Here is a 19,587-nt window from a genome sequence, read left to right as displayed (position 1 = left end):
TAGACATTTGCTCTCCCTAATACTGTTTTCCCCTGTAAAAAATAAAAGATTCCTCCAGATAAGCCTTTAAGAGCTCAGTATAGGAAGCAAAATGCTGAATTGCAATCTAGTTTGCAGCAAGGGGCAAATGTGATAGGGACAATATTTGAAACGGAACATAGAACAGGCTGAACATAATAATTTCCTTGGTTTGGTACAGCCCCTTGGGAAGTACAACAATGTAATGCAAGAGTATCTACATCAAGTAGTTTGTAAGGAAGCTATGGTCCATTACTGCACCAAAAACAATTCAAAACTTTCTCAACTTACATTATCAAGTGCCTTCCTTGCCATAAGGTCAGAAGACAACTCAACTAAAAACCATGTAACAGAACTACTTATGAACATTTGAATAAAAACAAAAGCTTCAGGACTGCTGCAGCCAAGGCTATAACAAAGCACCAACATGAAGGGAAGAAGCAGTAGTATCCAGCCCAGGATCTTGTGCTGAATGCAAGAGCTTTCTTCATGCCCTGAGGCTGCCATTCCCTCAGCCTGGTTCTTTCCAATGCCTGTTCTTCAGATGAAGTCTCTCTTGGGATTATTACAAAGAATGTATGTCCTGTTTTCAGCATCAACTACCAGGTGGAAGATCCTCAGAAGCAACTTTACAAATCTGACCATGAAGCCAATACATGGATACTAACTGGGAAAACTGCACTGACAGCATTAAGCCAGTGAGGTACCAAGTAATGCGGGTTTATGATGCCCCAATGGAATGGGTACAATTGCCAGGCTGGAATTCAACACAACCCCTGGCAAACCAGATCACTGACTTTAAACCTCTCATTTCAATTGTGGTTTGGTACAGTATCCAGTTACAAGGAAACACTGTAAACAAGGCATTACTAACTCAGTTGATAGTTGACAGACATTGCATTTGCTACTAATTTGTAGAGAAACTGCCTTGATTTTGTGGCCTACAGAGACAAATGTATTTGAAGATGGTGCCAAAAACAGTACAAAACTCTAGGCGTTGAGCCTGTCTTCAAGGAAACTCCTACTCAGCGGAAGGAGAGAGAGTTTAGTTTAAAGGCAGACGTGAGGTGATGGGAAGCTAAGAAGAAAATTTCACGAAACCCCTTTCTGGCTTGCTTGGCGACACTGCTCTATTATCCACTGATGAAAGTTTTGTACAAAATGAAGCACCATGGAAAGAATACAAGGGAGTGTGGTTGAGGTTGCACAACCTTAATTAATAAGCTACTGGGAGACAGGAAACTCATTAGAACATTGAACAGATCTTCAATGGACATTGACAGCTAGGGAATGTTCAAATATTATTGATGATAACCTCCGTCAAATTGGACATCTATCACACATTTCCACAAAGGTAGCATTCTCCATTCCAAATTCTACTTCATTAATGAATTAGAGAGCTGAAAGACGCTTTTCCTCATGAGTGGATAGTGTTGCGTTAGCTTGGAGTATTCTGTTGGTCACAGCTGCCAGAGATGAGCAGGTTTTCGAAGCTCAGATCTTTAAAATGTATCTTTGATTGACACTGGCCAACAAGAGCTGCCCTTGCTTGTTATTTTATTGCTTAAAACCATTGTTGACCCATCTTTGGCTCTCTCTGATGCTGTGCTTGAGTTCGCAAGGGTGAGAAGAGTAACCTTGTGAACAAACAGACTAAGGTTTAACATTCTAAGGCTTAAGTTACTGCAATACTATTTAATATTGGTCCACCGTTCAATTTCTTAATGTTAGTACATTCAGTTATTCTTCACATTTAAATGTTTCTATAAGCTTAGAGGAAATATTATTTGCTTCTATATGGCATGAATAAAGACAGATCTACAATTCTAGCATGCAAATGTATTGTCTTGTAAGACATGGATAACTCAGGCATGTAACGTCATGAAATGGGCTACAAACACAATAAGGTGGTCAAAAGTTTAACAAACGGAATGAGAAGTCCAGAAGACACTCCTAATTTGGGATGCCCTTTGGTGTACAGAGGGCCCTGATTGTAGTAGAACCTTCTACCCTTAAAAAACTATGAATCTAGGAGAACAATTTGGATCCTACTGTGACATCAGTGTCAAGAGAGGTACCAGTGTTGCAAGAAAGTGAAGGCAACATGTGAGCTAAAAACCTATTTTTGAGGATGCTCTTTATTGCCCAAAAGAAAGTTTTGTCTGTCTAACCACAATGAGGTTATGTCTACACTAGAAAGTTTTCTCACAAAACCGGCACTTTGTTGACAAAACCCCAGAGTGTCTACATTTGCCAGGCATTCTGTTGACAATAAATCAACAGAACGTACCACTTTTGTTTACAACGTTCTGCCATCCTCCCATGAGGCAGACCGACTCTGTCAACAGAAAGCCAGTCTGGATGTTCCAGGGGGGTCTTCTGTAGACACAAAAGGCCTCCAGGATGCCGCACAGTTTATCTGGGGGACACCGTGTCCACAGGAAGCAGAGCTCTATTGTCCCCGCCTCCAGCCATTCTTAAAGGAGGAGGGAGCTCTGGAAACCCCACAGCAGGAAGCTGAGAGCATGGAAGCAGACCAGCAGCATGCTGCTCTTCCCTATGCCCGCAGAGCCACTCCAATCTGCAGACCTTGCTGAGATGGAAGAGAGCCAGGCCCTTTGTGACCCCGCAGTCCTTCCAGGGAGCAGTCCGAGGGCTCACAGGATCCATCTTGGTGTCTAAAAGGCAGGTCCCCTCCTGGACCAGGACTGAGGTCCAGGACCTGTTAGACATGTGGGGCAAGGAACAGACTCTCCTCAACCTCAAAGACAAGAGAAGAAATGCCTGTGCATATGCCCAGCTCGCCACCATCCTGGCAGCATGGGGCCACCCCTCCCGCACCATGGAACAGGTTTGGGCAAAGGTGAAGGAACTCCACCAGGGCTACACCCAGGCCCAGGGTGCCAGGAGATCTGGGCAGATGACATGTCCCCTTCATCTGCCTTCATTGACCTCATGGAGAATACCTTGCTTCCTGCTACAGCCAGAGCCCCAGGACGAAGAGGAGCAGCACCCCAGGACCCAACCCCCGCTGTAGTCAGAGGCTGACAGGGGGTTCAAGGCCAGCAGGAACACCCTGGAATCAGCCCCCTCCAGCCAGGCCACTTCCAGGGTGCCCCCAGAGCTGCGCAAGAGGCCCTCCAATAAGTACCCTGCATGTTGCACACCCCAGGGAGTGGAAGGTAGGCACAGACAGGGTGTGCTGTGAGTGTCACTCTCCCAGCTCATCTGGGACCTTGCTCTAAGGTCCCGGCACATGGAACCATGCGCAAGGTAATGTGTCCCACCTGAACCCAGCAGGAAGGCCCCGGGTATGGGAGCCAGCCTGTTGCCAGCCTCACAGGAGGCTGGACGAGCCCCAGGCCCCAGGGGTAGGACTGGTGGGGAGGCCTGCCAGCACCTGCCATGGCTGGAAGAAGCCTAGCCACATGAGTGCTGGTCTGACCCCAGACACACCACCGACGACTGCTATTTCTGGTACAAGGGCATGCCCATAGGTGGGAAGCATCACCCACATCTGAGGACAGTGCTGAAAGCCAGATGTGTGACGGGGGAGCCCAGGGAGGGCCAGGCTGCTTCCAGCTCACCTGCCACCCATGCAGGGACCCCTCTGTGACCAGACATCGCCCTTGGCTGCTAGCCCATTGAGTAGGAGAGGCACTGCACAGTCTCCGTGTGGCAGGGTCCACTGTGCAGGCCACAAATGCCAGTGCTCCCAGGACAACCCCATTCCATGGCCCAGCGGGCTTTGGTTGCTGCTCACAGTGGGGCACTGGGCCTTGGGGGCTGGGTCATGTAGATGACTCACCTTCTTTCCTCCTTGTTTAATAACCAATCCCGTGCCCCTTTTCATTGGGCAGGGGTCCAGGAGGGGTGAGTGGATGAAAGGGTGGATAATGGTGGGGACGGGTAAGGGTGCAGTCCCTAGGTCCCCACTGGGGGGACACTGGGGAAGGTTACTGAGCGCCACAGTATAAGCTCTCCCTCAGGGGCCTTGTGGCTCCACAGCCCCTTCCAGTGTGCCTGGCAGATTGGAGCTACACCCAGCTGCTCACATCCATGAGCCAGTACCTGCTTTCCACCCCAGGAGGAAGACCTCCCCCTTTCTCTCCGCTGTGTTGAGGAGGGCACAACACGCGGCCGCAAATTAGGGGACGCTGTGTTCCCCCACATCTGGACAGGTGAAGAAGCACCTAAAGCGTGCCTTGAGGCTGCCTAAGGCACACTCCACCTGCATCCCAGCCCAGCTGAACCACCCTACCACCCCCCACCAGCAAGGCTATGTGAGGGTGGAAAGGCATCATCCCCTAGAGACAGGGCTTCCCCCGCACCCCAATCCCACTGCTTACCCTCCTGGTCCTGCTTCCCAAGGGTCCTCCTTGGGCTGGACACCCTCCCCTCCCACCCCTGTGCAGGCATGGCAGCCCAGGAGTACTTTACCTCCATGAAGAGGGCCCCAGCGGTGGACTCCGCCACACTGAACTGGTTTCCCATGGAGTGGTAGATGTTGGGGCTGGTGAGCTTCCAGAGGGTGATTGTGACCTGCTTCTCCACAGGGGATGGCAGGCAGCAACCAGGTGTTCTGTCTCTGGATGGTGGGGCCGAGCCAGGCACAGAGCTCCAGGAACATGTCCTTCTGCATGCAGATGTTCTGGAGCCACTGCTGGTCATCCCATTGCCCCATGACCAGATGGTCCCACCAGTCGGAACTGGTATTGTGCCTCCAGATCCACCTGTGCATCCAGGGAGGTGAGCACAGTGGGCCCATGCGGCAGCAAAGGTGTGCTCCTCAAAGGTGGTGCAAGGCTCTCCCTACCTGAGGATGAGGATGACAGCTGTGATGAGGTGCAGCAGATGCTGAAGCACTTCTGGGTTGGGCCATAACGAGCCTGGGGCCTGCTCTGGCACCATGACTAGCTGGAAAATGCTGTTTTTCTCAGGGAGCATTGATGCCCTGATGTAGCACCTGTGCTGTACCTTGTGGAGGTAGACAAGCCTCAGCATGGGCAGGGAACAGGTGTTGGGGGGTGCACTTTAAGAGCATCTCCTGCTGAGGCTCCTGGAAGGGATTGCTGGCTATGTGACCCTGTTGGACAGGATTCTGGTGGTCGTTCTGTTGAGAGAGCAGCCTGGCAGTCTGGCCATGTTCTCTGTCAACAGAACAAATTCTTTTTTGACCTGCTTCACAGTCTGGCCACGATCTGTCGACAAATGTTTTGTCGGAAGATACTTATGTCAACAGATTGCTCTAGTCTAGCCTAAGTTGAGAAAGAGCCACAAATCTAGTTGGTCATAGTGCTTTGCCAAGAAATTTGAAAGTATATTGTTTCATAGCAGGTGGATTTTTTTTTAATTTAACTTAGAAAGGAAAAGCCATGATTGCTGAAAGTGGCATTCAGAATAGCAAACAAGTTCAAAAATAAATTATCTTAATTAGTAACTGCGTGTATTCAACATGCATCCTCTCTGGATTCATTTCAGTCAAAGAGTAATAAGAATAATCAAGTAGAATAAGATTCTGTTCTAGTGTCACCAAAATTAGATTAAATTCCAATAGCAGCAACAGTCTAATTTTCTGCAGAACACAACTTTTTTAGAACTGACACTACCAACCATGGACATCAAGACAAACGTAATGAGCTCCCAGGTCAAAATGATTAACGTGGTTAGAAAAATAATCTACCAACCTATTTCCTCAAGACAAGTCTAAGAAAATGTCTTGTCAAACAAGGAAGATAATCCAAATCACCGCTACGTATTAACAGATTTTCAAAACAGAAACAGTATCCATTGAAATAAGATAAAGGATAAAAAAAGCTTTCAGAGAAAGCAAAGAGGTCTTGACATAAAATCTAATAAGAGCTGTAGTAAAAATGTTTTCCACTTTTCTTCCCCACTGCAAACACTTTCAGAAATCTATCATCATTGCCACATTAAAAAGAGGGACAGACACATTTTGACCCTGCATTCAAGGTTTTGCTTATATTAAACCAATGTTTCCTCTATTTTGACTCCATATAATAGTCAAACTATTAAAAAAAAACTAATGCCATATGTTTTATATTTTGAATATATTTAAGTGTTAGCTGACATTTCAATATTACTTCAGAGTATTAAGTAAAATACTGAACACTACTTTAAAAGATTTTAAAAGGATCCACAGGATGCTGCTGAAGAATCAAGACTTCTCTAGCCCTGTTTTTCTTGCTTTGAACTTTTCCATTTTTGAGGCACTAACTTCAGACTACAATGCTTCTGATGGATACTGACTGGAATCACTTTGGTTCTCATCATCTAGGCGTCCAATGACTGAGATGTAGTCTATATTTACAACTTAAATCGACATAGCTACAGCACTCAGGCATGTGAAAAGCTCACACCCCTGAGCACTGCAGCTATGCCAACGTAATGTCAATGTAGAAGCCAGCAGGGCAATGGAAGAATGCTTTGTAAGGAGGTAGAGTTCTTACAATGAGGGAAAAACACCTTCCACCACTGCTGTGCACCTACACTTAGCATTACCATGGTATAATTATAGTACTACAGCTGTGTCGCACTCAGCATACACACTGCATAATACTAAGTAGTCCATCTACATAAGATGATCATACCACTTTCCACAGCATTCTCATTCTCCCATGTTTGTTGACTTTTTCTATGCTCCCTAAAAGCTTTCTAATCTCTTTCAAGGAATACAAGGAACCCAATAGTAAGAATGATGTAAGTTAAAACTCCTCCAAACAAATCACTCATTGATTCAGAACAACAACAGTGTAACTATTGACTCATGTTATTCCAATAAAGTGGAGGAACACCAGTTATGTCTACAAGAAAAATGTGCCAGAGGCTCTCTCTGCCCTGTTTTCCACAGAGGAAGTACACAGCAACTATGACATGTAGGAGTACAGGAGGAGAATACAGCTCAAGTTGCAGAAAGCAAAACTTACTAACTTGAAGAATATCACCACATTTAGGCTGCCTTTACACTACAGAGATCTTTTGAAGGATGATTTTCCGGAAGACCTCCACAGGAAGATCTTCTTTCAAAAGACCGTGTCCACAAACAAAAAAGCAGGTCAAAAGAGCAACGTGCTCTTTCAAAAGAGAGCACCCGTGCAGCCCCCACTCTTGCAAAAGAACAGTCCAGAGATGGAAAAATTCAACACTATGAGGACTGCTCTTTCGAACAAACAGCTTCCGGAGCATCTACACACACTTTTTTCAGAAAGAATCTTTTGCAAAAAGGTGCTCTTCCTCATTTGGGTAAGGAAGAGGGCCTCCAGAAGAAGCGCTGTGTTCTTTTGAAAAGAAATAGAAAGAGTATATTTTGTGCGTAGATGCTCTGCTCGCTCTTTCAGAAGACAGTCAGATTTTCCAAAAGGACTTGCTAGCGTAGACACGGCCTTAACGTTCTAAAATCAAGACCAGTAGCTGACTACATTCCTCATTATACCTTGGTAGAGCTGAGTGAGCTCCTCCAAGTTCAATCAGAAATGAGTTCACGAGAGAACTGTGTGATTCATAACTCCTCCACCACCTCTCCAAAATGTTAAAACAAAAAAGCAGTCAAGTAGCACTTTAAAGACTAACGAAATAACTTATTAGGTGAGCTTTCATGGGACAGACCGTCTTCTTCAGACCATAGCCATACCAGAACAGACTCAATATTTAAGGCACAGAGAACCAAAGACAGTAATCAAGGTGGACAAATCAGAAAAAAGTTATCAAGGTGAGCAAATCAGAGAGCGGGGGGAGAGTCAAGAATCAGATTAAGCCAAGTATGCAAATGAGCCCCTATAGTGACTCAGAAAATTTCCATCCCAGTTCAAACCATGTGTTAACCCACGTGGGATGGAAATTTTCTGAGTCACTATAGGGGTTCGTTTGCATACTTGGCTTAATCTAATTCTTGACTCCCCTCCCCCACCACTCTCTGATTTGCTCACCTTGATAATTTTTTTTCTGATTTGTCCACGTTGCTTACTGTTTTTGGTTCTCTGTGCCTTAAATATTGAGTCTGTTCTGGTCTGGCTCTGGTCTCATCACCTAATAAATTATTTTGTTAGTCTTCAAAGTGCTACTGGACTGCTTTTTTGTTTTGATAGTATACAGACTAGCACGGCTCCCTCTCTGTTACTTCTCTAAAATGTTGTGCAAGTTGGTTCACACAGATTCTTGGACCCCTGGAGTTAAAGACAAAGGACTGAATTTAAATTAGTCCATTTTTTCCTAAGATAAACTTCTTTGTAATTCACAGCCAAGGTTCTGCTTCAGTTTTGTGCCCACGCACACATACGCTGGAACTGAAGGCTGGATAAGGCCTCATCTTCACTTACAGAAGAACTCACTGTTCTCAAAGAAATGGATTTCCCTTTGTAAAACTGGGATAACATTTTTTACTTCATTATCACAACAAAGAGACACTGACTGCTAAGCAGGGAAAACAGCAAAGGCAATATGGTACTCCTGGTCACTACCCACCAAATGCCAGACGTAAACGTTCTCTTCCAACTTCACCACCTGGATCAGAATACTGAGCTAAAGCTCCATCTCCCTGAGAATCCAAATATAAATAGCTTCCACTGGAGAAAGCTGTCCCTCTTGATTAGAGGGCACACCCTCAGCCAAGAAAGGAGAACAAAACCATGATTTCCACTGTAAAATTTATACCAACGAATCAGGTTAAAAATCAAAACAGGATGCTAATAAGATGCCTACGTAACAATATCCAGATAAAGCAAAAAATAAGCAAAACCCAAACTCCCTTAATATACCCAAGATTCTAGCTGCCGTTTCAATGGGTACGTCTGTAGTCAGCAGAAGAGCAACATACTGGTGGTCTACCTTCTGGGGTTTGATTTAGCGCACCTAGCGGGGCTGTGCTAAACCAGATTGTCCTGGTGCCGCCGTTAACTCCAGTACTCCTCGCAATCCCTGTGAGGAGTAAGGAAACTCAGTAGGACAGTGTCTCCCATTGCCCTTCCACTGTGAGGATGGCAGCAAAATTCGATTTTAGAAACGTTGACTCCAGCTACGCATTCTTGTAACAGGAGTTAGGTATCTAAAATTGATTTCATCTCCTGGTGTAGACCTGGCCAATGTATATGCAAATTTTTCTAACCCAGTGAACTATTCTGCCAAGTTTGTTAATTTTCCTTCCCTCATAGGTACCTTGAATGTAGCAATGAACACAGGAATTAAGGGCTCATATCTAAAACAGGGGTGAGCAATATGTAGTCTGTAAATCAGATGCTATTTGCCAGGGTCAGCCCCTGGAGGGCTGAGAGATGCTTTATTTACCTGCACATCTCCAGGTACAACTACTCACAACTCCCACTGGCTGCTGTTCACCGTTCCCAGCCAATGGGAGCTGCAGGAAGCACTGCAGGCTGAGCCACCACTTCCCACAGCTTCCACTGGCCAGGACCGATGAACCATTGCCAACAAGAGCTGTGAGTGGCTGTACCTGCAGACATGCAGGAAAATAAGATGCCCCGCAATTCACCACGGCTAACCCTCGCAAACCACATCTGGCCTATAGGTCGCTGTTGCCCACCTCAAACTAAAACAGAAAAACCAACAAAAACATTTCTAAATTGAAGGATCATGACCAAGAGTGATTCTGTACATCATTAGTGTATTAGAAAATGACCTCTGTCAACGGAAGTGTAAAAATGGTATATATAAATGCACACAGCCCTCCCCCTTTCAGCTGAGTACATTCCCTACTCGCCATCATGTACAGGGGTCCTCACCTTCCAGGCAATGATTCAGAATCATCAACTGTTGTAAATAATACCCGAAAGCTCTCTTTCACCCCTTCATCTCAGGCTGACAATTTCTCTTTTTTCCTACTCAAGAAGCAGATATCACTAACTTTGGCACGAAGAAGAAAGACAGACAGTTTGTAGACTGGAATACCACTCTGTAAACAATCATGTGTTTATGTGTTCAAATCCCTAGGTGACCATCAGGTCATCAAAACTTTAAGCTGCCAAAAACTTGAGGTGCTGAAACTTAAAACCAAAAAGAAGAAGGAAGTGTGTGAATAGCCATCAATTTTTGCTTTAAGCAAGTTACCTGTGGAATTCTTTGTGAGGACATGAGAGCTTGATTATAAAAAATGCGACCAAAGTGATCTCGATCTGGAAATACTTCTGCTTGGCGTGGTAAATTTGCACCTCCTGAGTCAACTAAGTAAAATGAAAAAAAAAGTATGTAGTGTTCTCTCTCTCTCTCTCTCTCTGCACAATTTTAAACAAAGATATTATTTCATGTTATCTGAAAATGACTTGAAATGTCATGTGCTTGAAAAAAGTTATATTGAAGCTGCTAACCATTAAAAATAGACCAAGCTACTCAGATTGGAAAAGGAAAATTGATGAACCCTCATGAACAGTTGTCATGTATTCCAAATATTTTTAACTAAACTAACAGGAGCTGAATTTAAAAATGCAATTATACTTGGCTGTACAAAACTTTGAAACTCATCTGACAAACACCTGTTACTTTTAGAAGACCTTCCCTATTAGTACGTAAAGCAGGAAATAAAACATAAATTTTCTGTGTTCCAGGACAAATTTTTTTCCTTTCTAAATATATAAAATCTAGTATCTTTCACTGTAGCTGCAAAAATTAAAACTGCACTTAATTAAATCAGTATGTAAGGAAAGACATTCTAAGGATGACACTGCTTAACCCCTCAGTTCATGAGTGGCTGCAAGAGCCTATTGCTTTGCCAATAACTTGATCAGTTGCGGGAGAGAGTATCTTTGGTTTCAGAGAATAAGATCACACAGACTTGTTCACTGGCAACCCAATCATTCTGACAGTAAAAGTCAACAAGCCAAACATTGTTTGTTAAAAGTTAAACTGAAGAATTTATATTGAAAATATATTGCTATCTGTACTACCGCAAGCACATTAGCATACACATTTGCTTACTTAATAAAAGTAATCTCTAAGCATTCTAAAATTAATTTATTCAACCACTGACTTTGACTGATGGAACAAACATGGAGTAAAACATATTGAGATAAAATATACCAAAATAAAAATGTCAAATTTTCAAAAGCTGTTAAACTGTAGATGGAGATTTTACTCTTTTTATATAGGTACATTTCAACAACCATAGGTTACTTTATAAAAGCACCTATCAACTAAAATAATAAAACAAAATTATTTCAATTCCTGTCTTTTACATGTAACTTGAATTACAGTTGATGTGGGCACGTAGCTTTTACCCACTGGGCCACTTTGCTTTGTTTCAGTACACAGGTAATAAAATGAAAGAACCTGTTCCCCTGGGTCTTCAGTTCACTTCACTACCTTCATAAAGGGAATGAACATATAAGCACACCATCAAAAAACAGCACGTACGTGTGCACATTTTTCTGAAATCCCCAAGGGCTGATTGGTCAAATGCAGCAGTATATCAGTGTTAGAACCTCAACAGTTCATCTAGTCCAGCCCCTGCACAGAAGCAGGTCTAAGTATTATCCAGATCATCCCCGACATGCGATTGTCCAACCTGTTCTTAAAAACCTTCTGTGATCCAGCATACCCAGGGCAGCCCTCACTCAAAATGCAAGGACACCGCGCACTGCAAAAGAGGAGAGTACGTATTCCCAAGACTGGTAGGTGACACTGAGGTTAAACTCCCCAACCACTACAGACTGTGCTTCTGATCCTTCACAGGGGTTATCAAGCAGCTTTAAAAAAAATCATACAGTCTCCTTTACTGCATTTCAGTTCTCTTGCTCCCAGTAAGCACTTAAGTGCAGTATAGTGACCTCATAGAATCAAGTGTATTATTAGGTCAAAAGAAGTTTAGATCTTACCCAAAAAACTGAAGGATTGGCTGACAGCATGGTAACTAAAACCATGAATAAAAAAGAAAACACAAAAAGTTGTTAAATGGTAAAGCAATCAAATACATAAAGAAATGGTTAAAGTCCATATACCAGGTTCTTAGCAGCATTGGTGAGTTTGCCGGCTTAAAAGTCCCTCAAACACATCCACAGCTTGGTTGGGTCATTCAGTCCTTTGTTCAGAGCTCCAGTTTGTAGAAAAAATACTCCAGAGACAAGAAGTAGGACTGAAGGCCAAATGGAGATGATGTTCTTGCCTTGCATAGTCTATTGTAATGTTTTTCGTATTTCCTTTGTTGCAAACAAGCTTCACAGCACATGGCATAGAAGCCTTAGAGTTCTCCGTCTACACATATACCGTGTCTTCTTGACTCATCAGGTGTCTTCCTTTGCTCCTTTACATGGGTTCACTTGATAGGCCACCAACCAGAACTAGTGCTGATGCCAATCTGGCTTGGGGTATCATCCAAGAACATAGCATACAGATGTCCCCTACAATTTATATCTCATAATACCAAAGTGATACAAACATAGAAAGCAAGATCACCATACTTGGCAAATTGTAACATTTTCACAGATACCCCACACCGCACTTCGTATTTCCTGTAATTCTTACAACTGGTATCAACAATATTATTGTATCAACAAGGCTACGTCTACACTAGCCCCAAACTTTGAAATGACCATGCAAATGGCCATTTCGAAGTTTACTAATGAAGCGCTGAAAGGCATATTCAGTGCTTTATTAGCATGCAGGGGGGCTGCGGCGCTTCGAAATTGACGCAGCTCACCGCCGCGCGGCTCGTCCCGACGGGGCTCCTTTTCAAAAGGACCCCGGCTACTTCGAAGTCCCCTTATTCTCATCTGCTCATGGGAATAAGGGGACTTCAAAGCAGGTGGGGTCCTTCAGAAAAGGAGCCCCATCAGGATAAGTCGCATCAATTTCGAAGCGCTGCGGCCACCTGCATGCTAATGAAGGGCTGAATATGCATTTCAGCGCTTCATTAGTAAACTTCGAAATGGCCATTGCGTGGCCATTTCGAAGTTTGGGGCTAGTGTAGACACGGCCCAAGTGTCACACCTTCAAACAGAAACTCCACAAAAATTACTAGGCAATCTGTTCCAATGCTTAGCCACTCTTACCACTAGATTTTTCTCCTGATGTCTATCCTACATGTTTCCTTGCATCAGTTTAAATCCATTACTTCCTGTCCTGGCCTCAGTGATTAAGGAAAGCAATTTATCATCATCTTCTTTATAAAAAACTTCTATGTACTTGAAGGCTTATTATATAATGTTCCCCATCAGTCGTCTCTTCACAGCTTTCTACAATTTGAGATGGAATACATCAATGGATTTGTTGAATCAGTCCACAAAAAGTCAATGGTTGAATAAACCAGTTTTTAGTATTAAAGTTAGTGTGCTTACACGCTATTTTAGTCAATAAGCATATGTGTGTGCTAGATGTGCTTGCTGTGAGATAACATGCGTTCCTCAGCTCTTAAATACTCTCACCTAAAAGATCACACAAGTCCATTTATTTCAGTCACTCCTCATCTGTCATGTTTTCTAGACCTTTAACCATTTTGCTCCTCTCCTATGGATTCTCACCCATTTGTTCACGTGTTGCAAAGTGTGATGCCCAGAACTGGACACAGTATTGGATTTGATGACTGATCAGAGCAAAGTAGAACAGAAGATTTACTTCTCTTGTCTTGCTCACAACACTCCTGCTAACACCTCAGAGAGTTATGAGCACAATAGTAAAAACTGATCAGTCAACAATGGGCAACACCAGAGACTTCACCAAGAGAAAACAACAAATTCCTTCTGCACAGTAATGTTTCAGAAAGGTATTAAGTCAATATTCAGTTGTAAACTTTTCACAGACCAACCATAAAGTTTTGTTCAGAGTTATGAGCAAGCTCCATTCCCAAGGTATTCCTAACTCTGAGTGTCTACTTCACATCCCAGTCCTATGTTCACTTTTTTGCAGTAGGATTACCTTGTTGACTCATATTTAATTTGTGATCCAGTTTTTCAACCAGTAGTTTACTAACGTTATCATGGGTTCAACTAGGCTCCATGTCTCTAGTTTGTTTATGAGAAGGTCATTTGAGATAGTATCAAAAGCCTTACTAAAGATGAGTACTGTGTTGGTTGCATCCATTTAAAAATATAGTCTTCTAACTAGAATCCCTGCACTTCAACAATAGTCATGTACTATTTTTGTAATGGAACTTACCTAAATATAAACAAGGGAGATGGTTTTGCATTGCAATTTCTTGAGCACGTAAATGCTTCTTCACTGTGATTGGATAGTAGGTACCACCTTTGACAGTTGCATCATTAGCAACAATTAAGCACTCCACTCTGAAAAGTAGAAACATCATGAATACCAAACATACTTCCACGCTGACCTACTTTACCAATGTAACCTTCATATTTGCAATAATTTCCATCAGTACAAGTCACTGCACACCCATTAAATATTTATCACCGTAAAACTGTTCCATTGTCAGATACATCCCTGTAAAGGGTGAAAAAGTGATTTCACATCAGATTTGTTTCAATTTTGTCTCAAGTTTTTAGATAATACACTATTAAAAAGAACCGTCCAAAATCTCTCATTTTAAAGAAATTAGCACCTATTTTACTAACCACAGCTTGACACAAATTTAACAGAAAAGAAAACAATTGCTTGTTAAACATTTTCTTTCTCTCTCTAAATGTGCATACCCTTCCTGAAAAAATCCCTAGTTCTGTACTGACAGCATTCATATTCTGAAGACAACAACAAGAAGTCCTGTAGCACCTTGTAATCTAACAGATATTTTGGAGGATAAGCTTTCGTGGGCAAAGACCCACTTCCTCAGGTGCACTCATGCCCATGAAAGCTTATGCTCCAGAATATCTGTTAGCCTATAAGGTGCCACAGGACTTCTTGTTGTTTCTGAAGATACGGGCTAACTTGGCCACCCCTCTGATTCTGAAGGAAGTGACTTGTAGTGACAGTCCAGTGTCAAAATATAAAGCAGTTTCCAACCTTCTCTACAGTTGCATTAACTAAAGGAACAACCTTTATAGTTTCAATTGTTGTTCATGTGGCAAAGCTACTGTTCTGTTGGCTAAACAAGTACAAAAGCCAAACAAAAATTAGTTGATTGTCTATAATCCAGAACTTCCATACTGTCAATGTCAACAGTGACAATACATTTCAGCATAAGGCCACAAGAAGTTTAACAAAGGGATTGTGTTTATTTAACAGAAAACACATGCTGAGTTTAAAACCAACTGTAGGTATGAAAAAATACTTGGTTATCTGCAATTAGGCACCTAATTCAAATAAAATATATGCTCTCATTATTCCTGATGAAACTGGAACTAGTAATCAACCATTGTGACTAGCTAGAATGCCTGTACTCACTTTGATGGCAGAAATGGAGGCTCTCAGTGTTAGCATCAACATGGGAGTTTTGAACCAATGAACTATGACTGTGTAATGTGTTTTGTAAACTGTTTCTTCCCAAGTAGGTTTCTTATTTATTTAGCGAATAAGAGACCAGCTCTAGACACAGCGCACCTGAGCAAAGCGAGTAGTAGTGAAGTAGAAAAGATGTTTCAAAGACACCCTTCAATCACCAAGGGATGCTCTAACTACGCTGTGTGCAGGCATCCCTCCAGGACCACCGCACTAGTCTGGAATAGTGGAGCACCAAGTGATGGACCCTTCCATTCAGTACCTTAGCTGAGGCTGAGAATCTGACCTGAAGACTCTCATATATATTTCCACTGACTTAAAATTTTGTTGACGACCTAACTCTGACCCATTCTGTCTTTGCAGCAACATCTCCTCATGCTAGACAAGCCCGAGCAGCTCACCTACAGTAAGTCCATGAACTACCCAGCCAGAATGAAAGCAAAGCAGCAACAGCTGCTCACTAATCAGCCAACTTACATTAGAACAGAGTAGGTGAACTCAAAAACATCAGAAATCCTGCAGAGTGAGCCAAGTACTTCAGGCTGAAAAAAACCTCCTCTCTGTTATTAGAAATGTATCCAAAGAACAGTTCCTCCTCAATGGAACCCCCTTAAACGCACATGCCATTTGAATGTCCTGACTAAAAGATATTATTTTAAATGTAAATGGTTGTTGAAGATTTTTTTTTTAAAGTAAGAAATACGGGAGCAGCTTGGCCATTAAGCCATATGTTTTAGGTGATACTTGATATAACCATTGCCCTCCATCCATATATCTCTTTCAGCTTCCTGACTCATCATGCTCAAGGTAATCCCCTACCAAGCTAGTTTTAAACTTTACAGAAACTTTAAATGAGCAAACTACATTCTTAATCCAGGACACACTTCCATACTTTTGAAGCTGCCTTTCTACCTCACCATCTCCTTGTACAATTCACTGCTTAATCCTCAAAGATAACAATGAAGCCTCCAAATGAATTAATAGGGATGTTTCTACATGTATTGTCTAAGGTCTGCCTGAGACTAGAAAATTACATCAGTTCAACTACATTAGTTAAGGATATGAAAAATCCTTGTAAAACCCTAAATTCCCTGTGTAGACAGCACTAAATGAACAGAAAAAAAAAAGTTGCCTTTCCTAACTGTTGTTCTTTGAGATGTGTTGTTCATGTCCATTCCAGTATCCACCCGTAGCGGGCAAAAAAAAATTCTTCTGTCAACCTACCTCCTGCCTTTCAGAGAGATGGATTACCTCCAGCAGCGGTTCCCAACCTTTTCGAGAGGGCGGCACATTTTGACAAGTCAGTAAGACTTTGTGACCCAAGGCAATTCAAAATCGGGGGAGAGGGGAGTCCCCTGGGAAAAACATTTCATAAATCCTGATTCCCCTTTCCCTCCGCCCCCAGGCTTCATACCCTCGCAGCCCCAAAATGCCCCCCCAGCTGCTTCACACAAGCACCGCTGCTGCCTCCTCGCTCCTCCTTTGCCAAGTTGCTGGCACTGCCGAATCCTTTGCACGGCTCCCTGCCAGCCGTCCTACTCCCTTCCCCCACCTGCAGCACGGGCAGTTCCCTTCCCTGCCTCCCTGAAATGGGACTCAATTTAAGTGGTTTAATGGCCAGATCCCTCCTGCCACCCGTTAAACCAATTAATTTGAATTCCATTTCAGCACAGCAAAGTAAGGACTGGGAGCCAGAGAAGTGAGCAGCAGCTGCACATGGCTCCTCAACGAGCCACATGCGACTCAGTGCCACTCAGCCAGCAACCCTTAGAAAATCTAATGGTGACCCATTGGCTGAGAATCCCTGACCTCCTCTCTCAAAGGCACAGACAGCCCAGGTATGCCACTGTAGCGTTTTAAGGGTAAACAATCCCTAAATATGGGATGTTTTAATAAGAATCCAGATGAATCCTTTCCCCAAAGACAAAAATAATAGACAGAATTGCCATTTAATAAGTCCACTGGATCATGAAAGAATACCAAAAAGCTTCAACTTAATACTGGAAACCAGGTGCCAAGCGGCTCCCAAAGCTGGAATTAGGAGCCACACAAAAATATCCCCTCTCTCTCTCTATCATATACGTAGTATCTAGACCACTGGCAAATGCTTACCCTGACACCCGTCCAATGCCTGTGATAATACCTCCTGCCGGTACCTCTTCATTACCATACAACTGGTAACCCGCAAACTGGGAGAACTCCAAGAATGGAGACCTAAAAGAGGGACAAATATTTTCATAGGATTATTAATAGGCAGCAGCTTCACATTAACCATTATTTTCTTTTGATTCTCACTTATAAAGTTCATGGTTTTAAAATGTGTTCTTGAAATACAACTTCTGAACAATAGATATGTCAAGATTTCAAATCAACACTATTTGCAGGTAACTTTAGGAAACTTCAGAAAAATCACAGTTCTGTCAGCTTACACAACACATAAGAGGACTTGATGTTGTATAGCCAAAATTAAATTACACACCCTGGATCTATGAGTCTGTCAATTCTCTCTCTGGGTAACAGTTTTCCTCTGGACGTATGACGCTGCCGTGCCTTTTCTCCACCCCCTGTGACACAAGGTCATTCATTAGATCTACTATACACACAAATATGTCACCATTAGCATTTAACATAGAAGGAAAGCAGACCTGAATTCCCAATTACAAAAACAGACTCTTAAGAGACAATATCTTTGTTAGCACTTACATAACTGACATAAGATGATGAAGAAAAAAAAATTCTGAAAAACAGAATTTTCTTCATACTTTACCAATGAAGTCTGAAAGCAGATAGGTTCATTTACCTGAAAGCCTCTAATGCTGCTGTCTCAGATTGTCATTCTGGCTATGAACTAAGAGAGCAGGCTGCTCTCAAAAACTTATTGTTCTGGGATCACTGCAATCCAGAGGGGCTGAGAGGATTGCCCGGTCCCTGGGCCATAAGGAACTGGGGGCAGTTCCATGGTTGTGGAAGGACTGGAACCTCAGGTGGGGCAGGACAGGTGGCAGCCAGCCTTCAGTCCCACAGTGACCACGCCGTGCCTCTTCACCTCACCGGCCTTCAGCAGTGCCTGGGCTCCCACAGTGATTTAAAAGGCCTGGAGCTCCAGCCACAACCATAGCAGCAGTAGCAGCAACCAGGAGCCCCAGGCCCTTTTGAATCACAAGGCCCTGGGGCAATTGCCCCTTTTGCTCCCTGCTGTTGGCCTGCTGCAGTCAGAGCTGGACAGCAACCTATTGGATCATATTCATTTTCCTAGAGTATATTCTAAATTGCTTTGCTGCATTTATGTTAAATTGCTCAAGTGATGGGGATTCTACCACTTCCTCAAGAGATTATTCTCCAGTGTAGAAGACACCACAGTTGGGTTGAATAGTGTTGAACATTCACCACACATTTTCTTTTGTGCCTTTTCATCTAGTACTTCCAGTTATTTCACTTTGGACTGCCGTAAATTATACCTCTCATTCCTTGGTGTTTAACACCATTCCAACACTTGTTGCCAACTGATATCTTTCACCCTCTTAGTAGCAGTGACATGTACCATTTTATATTTCCTCAGAAACTAATCCCACAGACGTCAGTCAAGACTAGATCACCCTATCAGCAAGAATATCTCACACTAAAAGAAGGATGCTTAGCCTTTAGAACTATGCCAGACAGCCATCTAATCATTCTTAAATTCCTTTATGCCTTTTCATTACACTATAGATTTCACCATTTCAGTGAATTTCACAATCTGAAGGGTAAAGTAACACCCAGGAAGAATTTAAGTGAGCAGGATAAAGCAGAGTGACGCTGCAATACTTTGCTTTTCTCCTATCCCCATCTGGTGAAAAAGCACAGGAAGATTCGCAGAAAAAAACCAGCCATATCCTATTAGCCCTGAGCCCCCTTCACATCCATTGAAACAAGACAAGGAATAATTTGGAGCCCAATTCTGCAAGGAAGTAAAGATCATATTAAACATGCAAACTTACCTCTGTTTCCTTCCCAAGTTGTGGAAGAAAGTAAGAGTTGAGAAAGAGCAATTTAACAAACTCTCATTTTGCAAACAAACTAAGGGACAAAGTTAAAGTTGGACGTCCAGTCTTGTCAATTTGTTGTGCAGCCTTGATGTAGTTGTTTAAAACTCAGATTCTTCACTTAGCTGGAATTAGTTAATTTGGATTTTACAATCATAAATTAATTCCTGCATTTGTAATTTTCCCATAGGACAAG

At 42.9% G+C, this 19,587-nt stretch overlaps 1 protein-coding gene across 1 annotated transcript in view; it reads right to left on the bottom strand.

Moving 5' to 3' along the window:
* Nucleotides 1–19,587, bottom strand: part of MCCC2 (methylcrotonyl-CoA carboxylase subunit 2) — a 78,233-nt gene that overhangs the window by 47,550 nt on the left and 11,096 nt on the right. Inside the window, exons 3-6 of the mRNA XM_074995414.1 lie at nt 17,849–17,933; nt 17,482–17,583; nt 14,134–14,261; nt 10,099–10,211 (exon numbers count right to left, since the gene is read on the bottom strand). Coding sequence (XP_074851515.1) covers nt 10,099–10,211; nt 14,134–14,261; nt 17,482–17,583; nt 17,849–17,933 — 428 coding nt within the window. The remainder of the gene's footprint in view (nt 1–10,098; nt 10,212–14,133; nt 14,262–17,481; nt 17,584–17,848; nt 17,934–19,587) is intronic.

The sequence above is a fragment of the Carettochelys insculpta genome, chromosome 5, assembly GCF_033958435.1.
Source record: "Carettochelys insculpta isolate YL-2023 chromosome 5, ASM3395843v1, whole genome shotgun sequence".
In the NCBI taxonomy this organism is placed as follows: domain Eukaryota; kingdom Metazoa; phylum Chordata; order Testudines; family Carettochelyidae; genus Carettochelys; species Carettochelys insculpta.
This window is presented reverse-complemented; position numbering and strand designations above follow the sequence as displayed.